At 46.8% G+C, this 18,066-nt stretch overlaps 1 protein-coding gene across 1 annotated transcript in view; it reads right to left on the bottom strand.

Annotated features, from left to right (window-relative positions):
- Positions 1-18,066, bottom strand: part of ITIH5 (inter-alpha-trypsin inhibitor heavy chain 5) — a 49,538-nt gene that overhangs the window by 22,422 nt on the left and 9,050 nt on the right. The window contains exons 4-6 of the mRNA XM_048500331.1: positions 17,236-17,486; positions 9,373-9,542; positions 6,383-6,499 (exon numbers count right to left, since the gene is read on the bottom strand). Of these exons, the coding sequence (XP_048356288.1) occupies positions 6,383-6,499; positions 9,373-9,542; positions 17,236-17,486 (538 nt within the window). The remainder of the gene's footprint in view (positions 1-6,382; positions 6,500-9,372; positions 9,543-17,235; positions 17,487-18,066) is intronic.

Raw genomic sequence — 18,066 nt, 5'->3', positions numbered from 1 at the left:
AGGTGGGTGATATGCCATCAAATAGCCACCAGAGAAATTATAATGTATTGAAGCTTATATAGTGTTTTTAGAATATAACTTAAATATGTAGGTTAGCTGCCCTGAGCCCGGTCTTGGCTGATGAAAACAGGGTACTAAATCAAATTAACTAAAAAAGAAATGGTCAAAGATAGGTTTACCGTCCTGGATGCTAAGTCTAAAATGCTCTGCTGTGAATTTCCCACAGTGCAAGGAAACTAGTAGCAATCTTCCCAGAACTGGAGAATTCCCCACCCCCATCCTATTTGGGGAAAAAATAGCGTGGGGATTCTCGGATACCAACATGACATCGGTCCAGCCAAAGGGCTTTCTCAGACAGCCTGTGGCTTTTCCGTCACACAATCCGTTGCTTGTTGCAAGGCGTGGGCCGAGGGGGACCGCAAGGTTGCAAAGCGAACGAAATGGAAATCGAGACACTTCCAATGGACACTGTGCTCTGTTGTCGGTAGCGCACACACAACAACCTTCCCGTTGAGCTATAACAATGGCTTCATTCGAGCATCCTTCCCTCATCCGCTCATTCCCGGTTTCCACTCAGATTCGAATGACTGCTTCCCTTGGCATGTTGGGTGATATTACGTAACCACTCTGCGGGCACAGACAGAGCAAAGCCTTTATGCCCCCCCCCCTCATGTGCCTTGCTGTTCACCCGCTGGCATTCAAACCCTGAAGGGACAGAGACAAACATACACCCACGTCCCATCTCTTTCATTCTGCTCCAGCCACCTTCTTTATGGTAGGTTTCCCGTGTCTTTAACAGTTGATCAAATCCTCCAAATCTGGAGGATGCTGTACCTTTTGGACCTCTTTCCTGGCTTGCAACAGATCCCCCAAACCTGACAGTTAAAATGATCTGCAGTACAAATGGTGGGCCAACCACTCTGAAAGGTAATTAGGGTTGCCAACCTCCAGATGAGGCCTGGAGACCTCCCAAAATTACATATGGAAGAAGAAGTAGTAGTACTTTGGATTTATACCCCACATTTCTCTCCTGCAAGGACTCTCAAGGTGATTTACAAACTCATTTCCCCTTCCTCTCCCCACAGCAGACTCCTTGTGAAACAGATGAAGCTGAGAGAGTTCTGAGAGAACTGTGACTGGACCAAGGTCACCTGGCAAGCTTCAAGTGTTAACGGAGAGAAACAAATTCAACGCACCAGAACAGAATCTGCCACTCATGTGAAAAATAAAACCAAGTTCTCCAGATCAGTCCACTGCTCTTACCCTCTACACCACATTGAAGAAGAAGAAGAGTTGGATTTATATCCCCCCTTTCTCTCCTATAAGGGCTTACAAACTCCTTTCCATTCCCCCCCTCACAACAAGAACCCTGTGACGTGGGTAAGGCTGAGAGAGCTCCAAAGAACTGTGATTAGCCCAAGGTCACCCAGCTGGCATGTGTTGAAGTACACAAGCTAATCTAGTTCATCAGATAAGCCTCCACGCCTCAAGTGGCAGAGCAGGGAATCAACCCCGGTTCTCCAGGTTAGAGCTCACTGGCACTCAGTTCCTCTGGAAAAAAGGACAGCTTTGGAAGGCGGCCTCTTCAGCATTATACACTGCTAAGGACCCTCCCCTCCCCAAACTTTGTTCCCAAGTTCAGCCCCCAAAACTTCAATAATTTTTCCAACCTTGAGTCAGTAGCTCTAAAGCAAAAGATCTGAAATTTAAATTTCCCCTTTAGACCAAAAATAGGGCGATGTTGTGCTGTTGCTCTATTTTTACCAAGTTGACCGAAGAATTTGAAGAAACTCAGAGCAATAAACAAGGTTATTTGGGACCAAATCGTATTTTTAAAAGCAAGCTTTCTAGGCAACCCTCCCCCTTAAAAAAAAGTCTCCAGTTCTCATCTCTCAGCCTATATCATATCTTCCCACTCCCTCCTTATCCTCTTTCTACCAAGCTTTTGCTCTCTGCCTGCACCAAAAGTCAAAAAATGTAAGCGTGCGCCCCTTTCCCTTGACCCAAGATAAAAAAAAATGTTTTGTCTCAGCTTTTCAAACTGGTGGAGCCAGTGAAATAAATAGAAGCTTAGCCGCTCCTTGCTATTCTTGACAGCACGGAAACATTCCTATCCAAAAGCTCTGTTTTTTGACCCTTAGAATGCCACCCGGAAGGTTTCCCTGACCTACCTTTTTATTTTACACACTTCTCTCCAATTGCTGAAAGAGGGTTTGAAGAGAATAACATTGTGAGAGCAAGCTAAGTGTTATTGTTAAGAGGATCTAGAAATTTAACTCAGCCATGAAATCACTGGGATCATTGGAGCCAGACACCTTCTCTCAGGCTATTCCACCTCACAGGGTTGTTGTGTGGGTAAAGCTAGGAAAAGGAGAATAATGTAATCCATCCTACCTTGGTGGGATAGTGCTGTGGCAGAGTCAGGATGGTGTGGTTGCCCCAAACTAGGGCCAGAGAGACCCAGGTTCAAATTCCTGCTTGCCACGAGACTTAGAAGAAGAAGAAGAAGAGTTTGGATTTATATCCCCCCTTTCTCTCCTGTAGGAAACTCAAAGGGGCTTACAATCTCCTTGCCCTTCCCCCCTCACAACAAACACCCTGTGAGGTAGGTGGGGCTGAGAGAGCTCAGAAGAACTGTGACTAGCCCAAGGTCACCCAGCTGGCGTGTACGGGAGTGCACAGGCTAATCTGAATTCCCCAGATAAGCCTCCACAACTCAGGCGGCAGAGCGGAGAATCAAACCCGGTTCCTCCAGATTAGATACACGAGCTCTTAACCTCCTACGCCACTGCTGCTCCTTAGTGGGAGACCTTAAGCCAGTCACGGTATGATCCCAAGGAGAGTTACAGTCTTGAAATCAATTCAATTAGGGCAGCATTGTTATTCCTTCTCAGTCTGGCCTACCTCACAGGGTTGTTAGAAGAGAAGAAGAAAAGAGTTTGGATTTATACCCTATTTTTCTCAACCATAACGAGCCACTCTGCTTCAAACTCCTTTTCCTCTCCCCACAACAGACACCTTGTGAGGTAAGTGGGCTGAGAGAGTTCAGAGAGAACTGTGACTGGCCCAAGGTCACCCAGCAGGCTTCATGTGCAGGAGTGGGGAAACCGTAGAATGGTTGCTACAAAATGGCTGCCACAACAGCTTCCCTTGAGTCACCCAGTAAAGATCCTTGCACTGTTGTGGTAGCGAGTGCTATTTTTAACATTTGGCACAGCCAATCACATCGCCAATGGCTAGTCAGAAACCTTGCTGGGCGAAATCTCAGTTGGCCTCACCCACCTTCTAAAATCATATGTGGGCTCCAGGAAAGGTGTCCGTGGGAGCCATGGTATAAATGGACGCCATGTTGGAGACCCCTGTTTTACTCTGACTGACTAGCCCGATCTAAATCAGATCTCAGAAGCTATGAGGTCACCATTAGTCAGTTGAAACCGGACAACACTTCTATTTCATGCGCTAGCCCCGTGGTGGCGAACCTTTGGCACTTCAGATGTTATGGACTACAATTCCCATCAGCCCCTTCCAACATGGCCAATTGGCCATGCTGGAAGGGGCTGATGGGAATTGTAGTCCATAACATCTGGAGTGCCTGGGGATTCACTTCCACTGCACCCCATGACAGCCTGTCTCTGTGGCAGCCACTCTGTGATTGGCTGACCTTGTCTCCGTGGCAACCATGTTGAGGCAGCACCCACTACCTTTTTCAAAGATTCCCAAAGAATCCATAGGGCCAACACGGCTGGGCTTCCCTGAGCCAAAATATTAGTTCTAAGGTTGCCAACCAACCTCTATGTGGTAGAAGATCTCCTAAAATTAAAATTGATCTCAAGTCAACACTGCTCAATTCCCCTGGAGCAAATGGTGGCTTTGGGGGATAGACTGTGGCATTATGCCTCACTGAGGCCCTTCCCCAGGCTCCACCCCCAAATCTCCAGGTGTTTCCCAGGCAGGAGTTGGCAACCCTAAATTGTACACTTGGATAGCTGGAACTCAAAGTCCCAATTCAGCTTAAGTGAATATCTTAAGCTTATACATTTGAGTAACAGTCTTGCAATAACTTTTAATGTTTCAAGTTTTGTGATAATTGACTACCGGTTGCCAGTCTTCCAGGTGCTGCATTGAGATCTCTGGAATCATAACTGGTCTCCATGTGACAGAAAACTGGAGAAAATGGCCGCTCTGGAAGGCGAACTGCATAGCTTTACACCCCACTGAAACCCCGCCCCTCTCTAAACTCCGCCCTCCTCAGGTTCCGCCCCCAAATCTCTAGGAATTTCCCAACCCAGAGCTGGCAACCCTAGCTCTACCACTGACCTTTATGTTATCTCAAAATAAAATGTCTGGCAATGGGCTTACAGCAGTGGCATATTAACCTGGGAATGAGGGGTACCCTCTATCCCTGGGTGCCACTAATCTGGTCATGTGACGGGTGCCAAATTGGCCCCCCACATGACCAGGAAGACAGCAAGGCAGCAGGAAGTCCTGCCTCCTCCTCGTCTTTGGGCGCCCTCAACCCCACCCATGTCGTCCCAGAGGGGAGGGCAGCAGGGACTGCCAGCTGCCGGCTGGGAGCCAGGAGCAAGGGGGCGGCAGTGGAGGGGGGGCACACCCGGAGACAATTTGTCTCCACTGTTTCCCCCCGTTACGCCTCTGGCTTACAGTGAATGTACATCCAGAGAGACCCTACAGTTTTACAACATTACGCTCAATGTTTCTCTTTAAGGCTTGAGACCCAAGTGTGGTATATTATGCAGAGTTATGCACAGGAGAATTCCACTGAAATCAGTGGGGGCTTAACCAATTGTCATTGTTTGCCGGATTGTGGCTGGTCGCGTCTCCAAGAGTTAATTGATGTCTTTTTCAAACGGCGGACATGAATGAGAAATGTTAATGCCTTCTAAGCCGAGCCTCATCAGGAGGAAAGTAAAACCCGTGGAAAGGTTAATCCGTGACCGGTTCACACCGATTCCTGGCAGGAGAGAGTTTTAATCCCACTTTCTAGTGGCTCTTTGCTAGTTCTGTGTCCCTTTGCGTGCCCTTTTTAGCAAAACGGTTTTTGTATGAGGCGGAAAACTAAATGTTATGGAACTAAACGTTATGACAGCGTGGTCAGATCTCTATGAAGTGGAGGGGCGAAATAAAACCAAGATTATGGTGGCCAAACTCCAGATAGTAATCACAACCACTGTGGGGAGGTACAGATAACAGTAAACAGCTAATACTCTGCCTTTAGGGCTTCCCATTTCCGGGAGGGGGGGGACTTTGCACAGATCCCACTTCTAAAATGAGTCTGTCCCGTGTTATTTCCTCCGAAGTGGGGTGTTTTTTTTAAAATCACTGAACTAGCAAGTCTTTTCACAAATCTCAGGTTGAAGAAGAAGAAGAAGAAGAAGAAGAAGAAGAAGAAGAAGAAGAAGAAGAAGAAGAAGAAGAAGAAGAAGAAGAAGAAGAAGAAGAAGAGGAGGAGGAGGAGGAGGAGGAGGAGGAGGAGGAGGAGGAGTTTGGATTTATATCCCCCCTTTCTCTCCTGCAGGAGACTCAAAGGGGTTTACAATCTCCTTGCCCTTCCCCGCTCACAACAAACACCCCTGTGAGGTAGGTGAGGCTGAGAGAGCTCCGAGAAGCTGTGACTAGCCTAAGGTCACCCAGCTGGCGTGTGTGGGAGTGTACAGGCTAATCTGAATTCCCCAGATAAGCCTCCACAGCTCAGGCAGCAGAGCTGGGAATCAAACCCAGTTCCTCCAGATTAGATACACGAGCTCTTAACCTCCTACACCACTGCTGCTCTGTATACTGCTGTATACTGTCCCAGACCCTTGGTCCATCAAGGACAGCATTGTCTTCTCAGGCCAGCAGTGGTTCTCTAGGGTCTTGGACAGAGGTCCTTCACGTCACCTGGCACCTGATCTTTCTAACTGATGATGTTTGGGATTGAACCTAGGACCTTCTGCACGCCAAGCAGATTTTCTATGCCTGAGCCATGGCCCTTCTCTCATAGTCTCAGGTAGAAGCCTGTCAGATCAGCAACTGATTGGTCTATTCCAGGGTCTGCAAACTATGGCTCTCCAGATGTTCATGGACTACAATTCACATCAGTTCTGCCACTTGGCCATGCCAGCAGGGGTTGATGGGAATTGTAGCCCATGAACATCTGGAGAGCCATAGTTTGCAGACCCCTGGTCTATTCCATCTATGACCTGTCACTGGCTATATCCTTCTCTGCCTAGGGTCGAATCCCCACTTGAAATTTGCACCCAGATCCAACCTGGCTAAGACGGTAGTGGAGATTCGACCTAGGAATGATGAAATAGCTTCCCAGAGTCCACAGCCATCCATTTGACACAGTGTATCATTTGGTACCCAAAGGTGAGGTCCTCACCTGCCGCAGTTTGGTCCCCACCATGGAAGCGCTGCTGTCCAGCACAAACACCACATTCTTCGGGAGCGGAGGAAGATCTTTAGGAGCGAAATAGTGCACAAAGTATCCGTTCAGAACCTACAGAGCGGGGTAAGGAAAAACAGAATCAGTAGATGAATGTAGCATCTGTCACATTTCCAGGACAGAACCATTAAGAATGCTCAATAGAGATTCAAACTAGGTGCTATCATCAAACTGAAGATCAGAAAGGGCTAGGTAGGGCGATCGCCAGGCTGATCTATACCGCCATATATAGGGCTGGCTTCACAACCATCTGGTCCACTGTGACTGCTAGAAATCTTTGCTACATATGCACTGGCTCTCTGCATGTACACCCGGGCTGACACACCCATAGGTCCATCTTTTGCCATATTAATACCTCATGGAAGGAAAACTGAGAAGTTCAGATACCGTTCCACAAATTAATCACCGGATAAACCAAGGCCACCATTCTGTTGACTGTCCATCCTTCTCTTAAGGCATAGGTGTCAAACTCGTGGCCCTCCAGATGTTATGGACTACAGTTCCCATCATCCCCTGCCAGCATCATGCTGGCAGGGGATGATGGGAACTGTAGTCCATAACATCTGGAGGGCCACGAGTTTGACACCTGTGTCTTAAGGGGTTACTAGAAGCAAAGAAGGAGCCAATCACCATGATCTGAATGCATGAGAGTCCCTCTATGACTTGGAACCCACACAGAAGGTCAAATAAAAAAGGAAAGAAAGAGGAAAATCCAAATGAAGTCACCTACAGGCCACTGTAGACCTACAGGCCATTGATAACTAGGTATCTTTATGCTCTGTATGGCAGCTGCCCTCCGCTTTAACCCCTTCTGCACATGCAGAATAATGCACTTTCAATCCACTTTGCAGCTGGATTTTACTATGCAAAATAGCAAAATCCACTTGCAAACAATTGGCCGAATTCCCACTGAAAATTTAATCTAGATAGAACCAAGTTTCAAAAGAATCGGCACCTTTTCATCCAGGCTCCAACATCCTCACTGCAGCATGTTTCTAGTGAAGACATCTAGGCCTGCCCCTTTGGGGGCGTGTGTACCTGGTGTCAGGGATGCAATTGTTAAGCTAGCACCCCCAAAATTTCAGAGTATCTTTAGGAGACCCTCAGTGGTGGGATTCAAAAATTTTAGTAACAGGTTCCGATGGTGGTGGGATTCAAACAGTGGCGCAGCGCCAGTGGGGCTGGGCGGGGCATGATGGGGCGTGGCCAGGCATTCTGGGGGCAGGGCATTCCTAGGTGGGGCTGTGGCAAGGTGCAGTTCCCCTTCGCCCCACCTCTAGATTCAAATAATGACTGTTGAAAGTATTAAAAAAGCAATATACCGAAAGGTAGTGTATTATTTCTTTTTTATATAATTATATTGATTGATTTTAAATAATAACATAAGTAAGGAGAGAAACCAAAAACTGTTTGCAATTGTTAACATATTACAAACATATCTAATTGTCTATCTCTCTCAACCCCCCCAACTAAAACATCCTATATTGCCTCCCTCCTTCCCATATTTCCCTCCCTCCCTACTTTCTACTTCCCCTTCAGATTCCTATAACTACTTTATCTATTCCCACTTGAAAGAAAACCTTAACAGAGGGGAGAGAGATCCAAAATCCTTAATCTAAAAGAGTAGTTTAAACTCCTCTCTTTCCAATATAAATTTCAAAGGAAAAAAAAGAAAATGAAAAACCTTTACCTATAATACTTTCCCAACCTTTATACCAATGAACAAAAAAAAATAGAATTACTATATATTGTATTATTTCATACAGTTCATACACACATGGGGGAGTGCCATGTGGGGCAGGGGGCCCGCAGGGGGCCCTCAGGGGAGATTTTGCATCCCCCACTTGACAAGATTTGTTGTACCCAGGGACAGAGATTACCTCCTTGTCCCTAGTGGAGTTAATCATTAATAACCGGTTCTCCGAACTGAGAAAATTTTAGTAACCGGTTTTACCAAATAGGTGCAAATAGGCTGCACCCCACCTCTGGAGACCCTCCTGATGATACCACCCAGGTTTGGTGAAGTTTGGTTCATGGGGGCCAAAGTTATGGACCCTCAAATGTGTAGCCCCCATCTCCTATTAGCTCCCATTGGAGTGTTTTTTCAAAAAAGTACATATACAAGCAGGTCCAGGAAAATCCCCTGATGGGGGGGGAGCGCCAGAAACGGGACTGATCTGTGTTCCACGGTTCGGCTGTGAGGAGATCTCGAGGGAACCTGGATATTTCGGGTGACTCTCCCAGGATTAATTGCCAGTGCGGATATCACCAATTGTGAAAGTGGATTGAAAGTGCATTATTCTGCATGTGTGGGAGGGGACCAAGTTACATGGTAGATTTAACGATCAAGAAAAGTCAAATAGATTGTGCCTGTGTAATGCTGGCCTAGTTGAATCTTTGGCCCACCAATTATTGCATTGTTCCAGAATCAAGGAAATCATATCCAAGTATGTGAATCTTACTCCTTTGTTTTGAACAGATCTCCCTGGTTTATTTAGATTACTTTACTTGCTGGATAATCCAGATTCTTCCTTTTGTGTAATGGTGGCAGATTTCCTTTTGGAAATTATCAAAAGACAGCAGTAATTTTTTACTTAACATTTTATTCTCTGCTTTGTGTATCTATGGTTTTATCAGTCTTTCTCTTGCTGTATTTTTTTTACTGTTTATTATGCCAATAAAGGCTTGATTGATTGACTGAAATCCCATAAGAGCCAACACATAATTTTAAAGATTCGGGAAATACTCTTCAAAAAGAGAATCCTCCTCACCTGTGCAGTTTACCTTTTCATTCTGCGCTATCAGGTCTGCAAAGGAGTCCTTCGCATGGCTGGGCATAAGGCAGGTGGGTGAGTTTGCATTTGTCTTCAGAAATCCATGCAATGTATCTCATAGCTCCACAAGGAGGGGACTGATTCATGCCCTACCTGCACATCCCCGACACTCAGCTCCCTGTTGACATCGTACCGGACAATAAAATCTCCCAGAATGCCATTCCGTGCAATCTTGGCTTGCTGGACCACGCTGGGACTGAACGTCACCTTGGCTAGGGTTTTGGTCTGGCCGATCACGGTTGAAGGGGGCGGGGAGACATCCTCTGAGGGAGAAAGGTGACGTCACTAGGAATCAGGATATTCATGAATTCAATATGTCTAAGAGAGTCTCAGGGTGGATATGTGTACAAAAATGTGTACAAAAAAAATGCTTACAGAGCATGGTTTGGGGTGACAGCAATCCCTTTGGTGGGGCCAGTGTGGTGTAATGGTTAAGAGCAGGTGGATTCCAATCTGGAGAACCAGGTTTGATTCCCCACTCCTCCACCTGAGTGGAAGAGGCTTAAAGGGCGAACCAGATGTGTTTCTGCACTCCTACATTCCTGCTGGGTGACCTTGGGCCACTCCAGTGGTGGAATTCAGCAAGTTTGCACCACTTCGGCAGAATCGGTTGTTAAAATGGTGCTTGTAAACAACCAGTTGTTAAATTATTTGAATCCCACCACTGGGCCAGTCACAATTCTTCAGAACTCTCTCAGTCCCACCTGCCTCACAAGGTGTCTGTTGTGGGTAGAGGAAGGGAAAGAAGCTTGTAAACCACCTTGAGTCTCCTTACAGAAGGTGGGGTATAAATCCAAACTCCTCCTCCTCCTCATATTATGGAGGGAAGGCAGCATGCTATAGCCCAATCTTGTCTGATCTCAGAAGCTAAGCACAGTAGACACCTGAATGAGATACTACCAAGGAAGACTGCAGAGAAAGACAGTGGCAAGCTACCTCTACTTCTCACCTGCCTTGAAAGCCCTCACTGGGGTTCCATATGTTGGCTGTAACTTGACAGCACTTATGTACACAGAGCACAGCGACTGAGCTAGGAATCAGGATATTCCCAGTTCAAACTGGGCTTCTATCAGGGCTAAGGCCCCTTCCACACATGCAGAATAACGCACTTTCAATCCACTTTCACAATTGTTTGCAAGTGGATCGAAAGTGGATTGAAAGTGCATTATTCTGCATGTGCGGAAAGGATTGAAAGTGGGTTGAAAGTGCATTATTCTACATATGCAGACGGAGCCTGTGAGTTTAGGTAAGATGCTTAATCTCAGACCCCCCCACATACCTGGAGATTTTGGGGGCGGGGGCTGGGGATGATGGCATTTGGTGAGTGGGCGAACCTAAGCAGAGTACAATGCCATAGGATCTATTCTCCAAAGCAGCCTTTCCCCCCCAGGGGAATTGATATGTGTAGTCTAGAGATTTGTTGGAATTCTGGGAGATCTGCAGGCCTCACCTGGAGGTTGACAACTGTGTTGCCATCTCCGGTTTGAGATATACCTGGTGAATTGGGGAGTGGAGCTTGGGGAGGGTGGGGTTTGGGGATGTGAGGAACCTCAGGCGGCTATAATGACATAGAGTCCATCACCATAGAGTCCATCACCATAGAGTTCATCACCATGACATTGAGTAGCCATTTTCTCCAGGGGATCTGATCTTGGTCATCCGGAGATCAATTGTAATAGCTGCTGATCTCTAGCCTAATTATTATTATGGTTCATTTCACAGCTGCCAGATCTTTAGCTGGTTGTTGGCCTTCATTACAATTTGAGCCTCACTCAGAGGTCTAGGTCATTGTGATGTATCGGCGTAGTATTTGTGAGGATCCCAGCAGGGCTGCCTTCTGAATCTGACAGATGTTGATTTTGTTGATTTGAAGATGTTTCAAGTGCTGACTTAGTATTTTTGGAATTATTATTAAATTGCTATTATTATTTATTGCATTTATACCCCAAGGCTCTCCCGAAGGACTCAGGATGGCTTACAATAAAAGCATATAAAACAATACAACACAATAAATAATATAAAAAACTAGCGGGGCCTGGCCACGCATTGCTGTGGCTTATTGTGGTGAAATGGGAAAGGAACAGTAGCAGCAAATCAATTGCAGAGGCCAGCAGTACGTGCTCATGCAAACACGCAGCCTGATACTGTGCGATGTCATTGATGTGTGTGCCCGCATTCCTTGGGGGGGGGGGGCAGGGAATGGAAAGGAACCCCTCCCACACATCTAGGCTGGCTGGTCATGATCCTGGCTGGTCACAATAAATAATATAAAAAATAGACATTTGGCAGTCCTATCAAAGGGAGAACAACAATATTGAACTACCTTACAGTGTTACTGTTAGAAATGTTAGTAAAGGGAAACAAGGGTTAACGCTGGCCAGGTATAAGTCAATCACCCCCTGCAGTGCTGCCAGGGTTCAGCTCAGCCTTATCCTGCCTGTTAGTGACTCCTGGGGTAGCTGCCTACCGGGAACTTTTCCTGTTAATTCAAGGGCTGATCCCTCCCTGAACATGCTGCAAATCTGCAAGCAGAGTTACCCTGTCAAAACCCAGGTCTAAATGAGAAGTGAACGGCTGTATAGGAAGTAAAGGATCTTCCACTGAGGAAGGTTAGGGGAATTCTGCATTTTCATGTATTTTGGAAAGTGCCAAATGAGCTCAACGAAAGGGCAAGACTTCCTGACATCAGTTTCCTGCCCGCCATGTTGTAGGTAGAAGCCAAAAAAATAACCCCAGCACCTGCTTGGCATAGGAAAGGGTTTTTCCAAAATTCTCTTTCCTGCACAGGGAAAACAAACATCTGGTTTGCACGTATGCAGATGGGCTTCCGAATATGATGTGCAGGATAAAATCTGAGTTCTTCTTTTTCAGCTACCTGTGTTCCTCTGAGTTAAACCTCCCCTCCCCCTCAAGTTTTCCCCTTTAGTACATTTGCAAATAAGTAAGTAAGTAAGTAAGTAAGTAAGTAAGTAAGTAAGTAAGTAAGTAAGTAAGTAAGTAAGTAAGTAAGTAAGTAAGTAAGTAAGTAAGTAAGTAAGTAGATAGAAGAGATAGAAAAAGTGCAGAGACAAGGATGATTGAGGGACTGGAGCACCTTCCTTATGAGGAGAGGCTGCAGCGTTTGGGACTCTTTAGTTTGGAGAGGAGACGTCTGAGGGGGGATATGATTGAAGTCTATAAAATTATGCATGGGGTAGAAAATGTTGATAAAGATAAATTTTTCTCTCTTTCTCACAATACTAGAACCAGGGGGCATTCATTGAAAATGCTGGGGGGAAGAATTAGGACTAATAAAAGGAAACACTTCTTCACGCAACTTGTGATTGGGGTTTGGAATATGCTGCCACAGGAGGTGGTGATGGCCACTAACCTGGATAGCTTTAAAAGGGGCTTGGACAGATTTATGGAGGAGAAGTCGATCTATGGCTACCAATCTTGATCCTCCTTGATCTGAGATTGCAAATGCCTTAGCAGACCAGGTGCTCAGGGGGAGCAGCAGCAGCAGAAGGCCATTGGTTTCACATCCTGCATGTGAGCTCCCAAAGGCACCTGGTGGGCCACTGCGAGTAGCAGAGAGCTGGACTAGATGGACTCTGGTCTGATCCAGCTGGCTTGTTCTTATGTTCTTATGTTCTTAAGTAAGCAAGCAAGCAAGCAAACAAGCAAGTAAATAAATAAATAAATAAATAAGGCAGTTTTGCAAAATGGGCACTCCCTCTTCCAAAAGGGACCAACCATTGAAGCTAAGGATGACCGCTTCGAAGTAGAGAATGGAGATCTCATGGTTGATTGCCATGCTACAGAGATCACTGAAGGAAACGGCTGCTTTGGAGAGTGGCTTACAAGCTCCTTTCCCTTCCTCTCCTCACAGACATCTTGTGAGGCTGGTGGGGCTGAGAGAGCTCTGAAGAACTGTGGCTGGCCCAAGTTCAGGAATATAGGAGTGCGGAAACACATCTGGTTCACCAGATAAGCCTCTGCCACTCAGGTGGAAAAGTGAGGAATCAAACCTGGTTCTCCAGATTAGAATCCACCTGCTCTTAACCACTACACCACACTGCTAATCTTATCTTGCAGGTTGGACAATGTGGGAGGGGGTGGCCCTTCAGAACCCCCTGCTCCAAGTTATTTCAGGCCTTCCAGGAAAGAGCCAGCCCTCTGAAATGGTGCGACTTCCAACATATTGAACAAATGGAGCTGCCTTATACTGAATCAGACCAAGGTCAGTATTGCCGGCTCTGACTGGCAGCAGCATCCCGGGGCCTCAGACCCTTTCGCATCACCCACTGCCAGATTCTCCGACTGGCGATGCCAAGGACTGAACCCGGGACCTTCCGCACGCATAGCAGATGCTGCCCCACTGAGTCATGCCCAGAGGTGGGATCCAGCAGGTCCTCACCAGTTCCCGAGAGTGGGTCACTAATTATTTGTGTGTGCCGAGAGGGGGTTACTAATTGGGTCTGCTTTTCCGTTAGAAATTCCATTAGGTCCAAAAATCATAAAGTCCTGTTGTTTCCTATGTGGCTGGTTAGCGAAGGTAGAAAACGGGATAATTCTCCCTGTTGGGCTGTTTTAAAAACGTGTTTTAGAAATATGGTGAAGTTCCTGGTTTAAGGAAAGTATCCTTCTTTTGATTTCTAGAAACAAAATGAAGTATTTGAAAGTATTAAGTATTTGACAGGCAGCCAATTAGAGGAGAAGCAGTTATTTCTGTTGGCAGTAGACGATAGGACTTGCTAGAATGAGTTTGAATTATGGACAGAAAGATACCAGCTGGAAATTAGGAACCTTTTTTTGACAGTAAGAGTTTTTTACAGTAACAGAGAAATTATTAATGCCCCGCCCCCGGAATGCCCAGCCACGCCCCCGTTGTGCCCCGCCCAGCCCCATTGGCGCTACGCCACTGTTTGAATCCCACCACCATGGGAACCTGTTACTAAATTTTTTGGATCTCACCACTGGTCATGCCCCCTCCCTGAAAGCTTCCAGAATCCCTCTCTCGGGACAGAACCCTCAGACAACATATTTCTTGTTGCAACAGACCTTCCCTTTGTAAGGAGGGCAAAGCTCTTGAAATCTGAAATCTGAACTCTGGCTCGCTTTCCAGCTCTGCTTTAGCTCATCTGGCCAGACAGGGATGCCACAGATGGTTTTGTTCTCCGGAAAAAGGTTAAATTGTCCCATCCTGCACTGCGCCGTTGCCAACACAGAAGGCACGATGAGAAACGTGAGCACAGGAGGGGTGGTGGGATGCTTGCACATGCCTGCCGGCTACTGATCTTGGCAAGGAGGGGCTTTTCCATTGCCGCAACACAACAGGACTTCCTCTGCAATTTGGCACTGACAGAGGGACGGAAAAATCAGTTGCTTGGAACATGCATGTTCTCAAAAGGGGATCAGGAGTCAGGAAAGAACGATTCTCAGCTGCTTGAATGTTTCGTTTATATTTTTAGCCGGCCACTAAACAGCTCAGGGTGGCGTGCATCCTCCCCTTCCCAATTAAATCACAACGATCCTGCAAGGTAGGACAGGCAGAAAGGGAGAGGAAGAAGAAGAGGAGGAGGAGGAGGAGGAGGAGGAGTTTGGATTTATACCCCACTTTTCTCTCCTGTAAGGAGACTCAAGGTGGCCTACAGACTCCTTTCCCTTCCTCTCCCCACAACAGACACCTTGGCTCATTCCGCACATGCAGAATAATGCACTTTCAAACTGCTTTCAGTGCTTTTTGAAGCTGTGCGGAATAGCACAATCCACTTTCCAAACAGTTGTGAAAGTGATTTAAAAACGCATTATTTTGCGTGTGCGGAAGGGGCCCTTGTGAGGTAGGTGGAGCTGAGGGAGTCCTGAAGAACTGTGACTAGCCCAAGGTCACACAGCAGGAATGTAGGAGTGTGGAAACATATCTGGTTCACCAGATAAGCCTCTGCCACTCAGGTGGAAAAGTGGGGAATCAAACCTGGTTCCCCAGATTAGAATCCACCTGCTCTTAACCACTACGCCACGCTGGCTGCTTTATATGGAGTCATCCTGCTGGTCCTTTAAGCTTGGAACTGTCGGCTCTGATTAACACTGGCTCTCTCTAGTATGGTCTAGAGGTCAAACCAGTGAGGGCGAACCTATTACATGCCTTTCAAAGATGACACACCACAACATTTTTGGCAACCCGCCTGCGTTCACCAACACCCAACAACTACTAGTCACCCTGGTTAAGTCTGAGTCTTTTTTGAAATTATTTATCCTAATTTCCCTCACATGGTTGTTGTGAGGGGGAAAATGGAGAAGAAACCTCTCTGAGTCCCCATTGGGGAGAAACAGGAGATATAGGCAGTGGTGGGATCCAGAAATTTTAGTAACAGGTTCCCATGGTGGTGGGATTCAAACTGTGGCATAGCGCCAATGGGGCTGGGCGGGGCATTCCGTGGGTGTGGCCGGGCATTCCGGGGGCGGGGCGGGGCATTCCGGGGGCGGGGCATCCCTGGGCGGGGCTGTGGCAAGGACGCAGCTGCTGCACCGGTCCTTGGGCAGGAAACAAATGCACACAGGCGCAGGCTGCCACGCACGCCGGTGCACCTCCTGCTAGACTGCTTCAAGTTCTGCGCGCTACTGCTGAGAGGAGGGGCATGACTAAGGCAAAAATCACGTGGCAAAATCACCAACTAGTAACCCCCTCTCGGCACACACAAATAATTAGTAACCTACTCTCGGGAACTTGTGAGAAACTGCTGGATCCCACCTCTGGATATAGGCTTTTAAAAACATTTTGAGGCAAAAAAATATAACATGTTTCCTCCATGGAGTTCCGCATCATTTCTACCCCCAAAACATTTTATTTCCAGCCTAAAAGATTTTAAATGAATCCCCTTTTAAAATGATTCTGTGGTTGAAACATTTTGAAAACGTCTTCAGTTACTGTGTGAGCTATTGACTACGGTTCCCACATTTCTCTGCTTCCCTGAATTTCCACGGCATAATGTTCTGAATTCAGTCAGTTCCCCTTTGCCTGTTTATTTGCAACATTTCTCTGTTCATTCTTTCATTTGTGGGGGAATCTTCGAAGCATCGAATATACAAAGAGTACAGAATTTTTTTAAAAATACAGAAAAATACAGAATACAGGGGGCAAAAAACTGAAATACAGCACGAGACTGAAGCATTGAAGCATCGATTCAACACAGAACTTTTTTTAAAAGAGAAAAATCTTATAATAGCGGCCAGGAATTATTCTAAGGGGTGAGTGCGAACAAAAAGGAGGGGAATTTAAAATGTTTTACAAATGTTTTAGAACAGTGGTGGCTAACCTATGGCACGGGTACCAGAGGTGGCACTCAGAGCCTTCTCTGTGGGCACGCACGCACAGAGTTTGTCATGTGGACCCCCGCCGGAAAATCGCCCCCCACACACACACACACACATCTAGGCTGGCCTGGGCCGCTGGCCACGACATGAAGGTAACCCTGTTAAGTGCTGTTAAACCCCACTGATTTTCATGGGAAGAACTAAAGTGCAATCCTTTACCTGGGAGTAACCTTGGTTGCTGGCAATGAGGCTTGCTTCTAAACCCTCTTAGGGTCATGATCCACCCATTTGAAGCGTTGCACGGTTCCTTCAAAGCAAAGCCACCAACAACCACCAAGCTTACTCCCAAGTAACGCACGCCTCGGAGCCAACCGTTTTTTCTAAACTAAAACCTCAGTATTCCGGTTAAATTGCCGTGTTGGCACTTTGCGATAAAGAAGTGGGTTTTGGGTTGCAGTTTGGGCACTCGGTCTCGAAAAGGTTCACCATCACTGTTTTAGAAGATTTGCAACACATTCTTTCCACCTAACCTACCTCGTATTGTTGTTGTGAGGGGGAGAGTGGAGGAGAAGCGAGAATGCTAAAAGCCACTTTGAGTACCCATTGGAGAGAAACAGGGGATGCAAATAACAAAGTATATTACCCACTGATTCTACTCACCTGCGCCGTTCCCGCCGCCTCTGCTCCGGCTGCTTTGGAGCGGTGGAACTTCCAGGGACACGATTCCCGAGTTTTCGAGGATGTTCACCTCCACGCGCAAGCGCCCCACCAGCTGTTGGGGCCGGACGCTTAGGGTGTATTGATACTTCCCCAGACGTCTTTGCAGGAGTTCTTCATAATGGAGCAGGAACTCAGCCTGCCCTTTCCTGGGAATGTTTCCAGATGCCTTGAACGTCTCGACTCCATTTTCTCTGCCAGAGGAATTCAAAGGGAAGTTAAAGTTTGTACAGGCCTCGTTTTTTTCAGAATATATTTTAATCCCTGTGTTCCACCAGAAGGTCGCCTAGGGCTAATTTGATTACCATGGCGTGAATTACAGTTTTTACCTCATCCTTCTTAGAAGAAGCTTAAGAGTGGGGGTGCTATGAATCCCCTGTTCCTCGCAACGACTCTGAGGCCCCTTCCGCACATGCAGGATAATGCACTTTCAATCCACTTTCAAAGCACTTTAATCTGGATTTTACTGGGCAGAATAGCAAAGTCCACTTTCAAACAATTGTGAAAGTGGATTGAATGTGCATTATTCTGTATGTGCAGGAGGTGCCAAAGAGGTAAATTAGACTGAGGGGCTTTCCCCACTACAGAAGGGAGCTAAGGTCGACTCGGTTCCCTTCAGTGGAGGGCGATTCCAGGCTGTCCCCACAGCAACTGAGTTGGCCCCCTGGAACCGAGCTAAGTGGGCGGGATCATCTTGGTGCCTGTTTCGCTCCTCGATCGTGATTGGAGCTTGTGTTACGGCAGGAAACGGGAGCGTTCTTTTTTTTAAGTTCT

The sequence above is a fragment of the Sphaerodactylus townsendi genome, linkage group LG06, assembly GCF_021028975.2.
Source record: "Sphaerodactylus townsendi isolate TG3544 linkage group LG06, MPM_Stown_v2.3, whole genome shotgun sequence".
Taxonomy (NCBI): domain Eukaryota; kingdom Metazoa; phylum Chordata; class Lepidosauria; order Squamata; family Sphaerodactylidae; genus Sphaerodactylus; species Sphaerodactylus townsendi.
The sequence above is the reverse complement of the archived record's forward strand: the minus strand, read 5'-3'. Positions and strand labels throughout refer to the sequence as shown.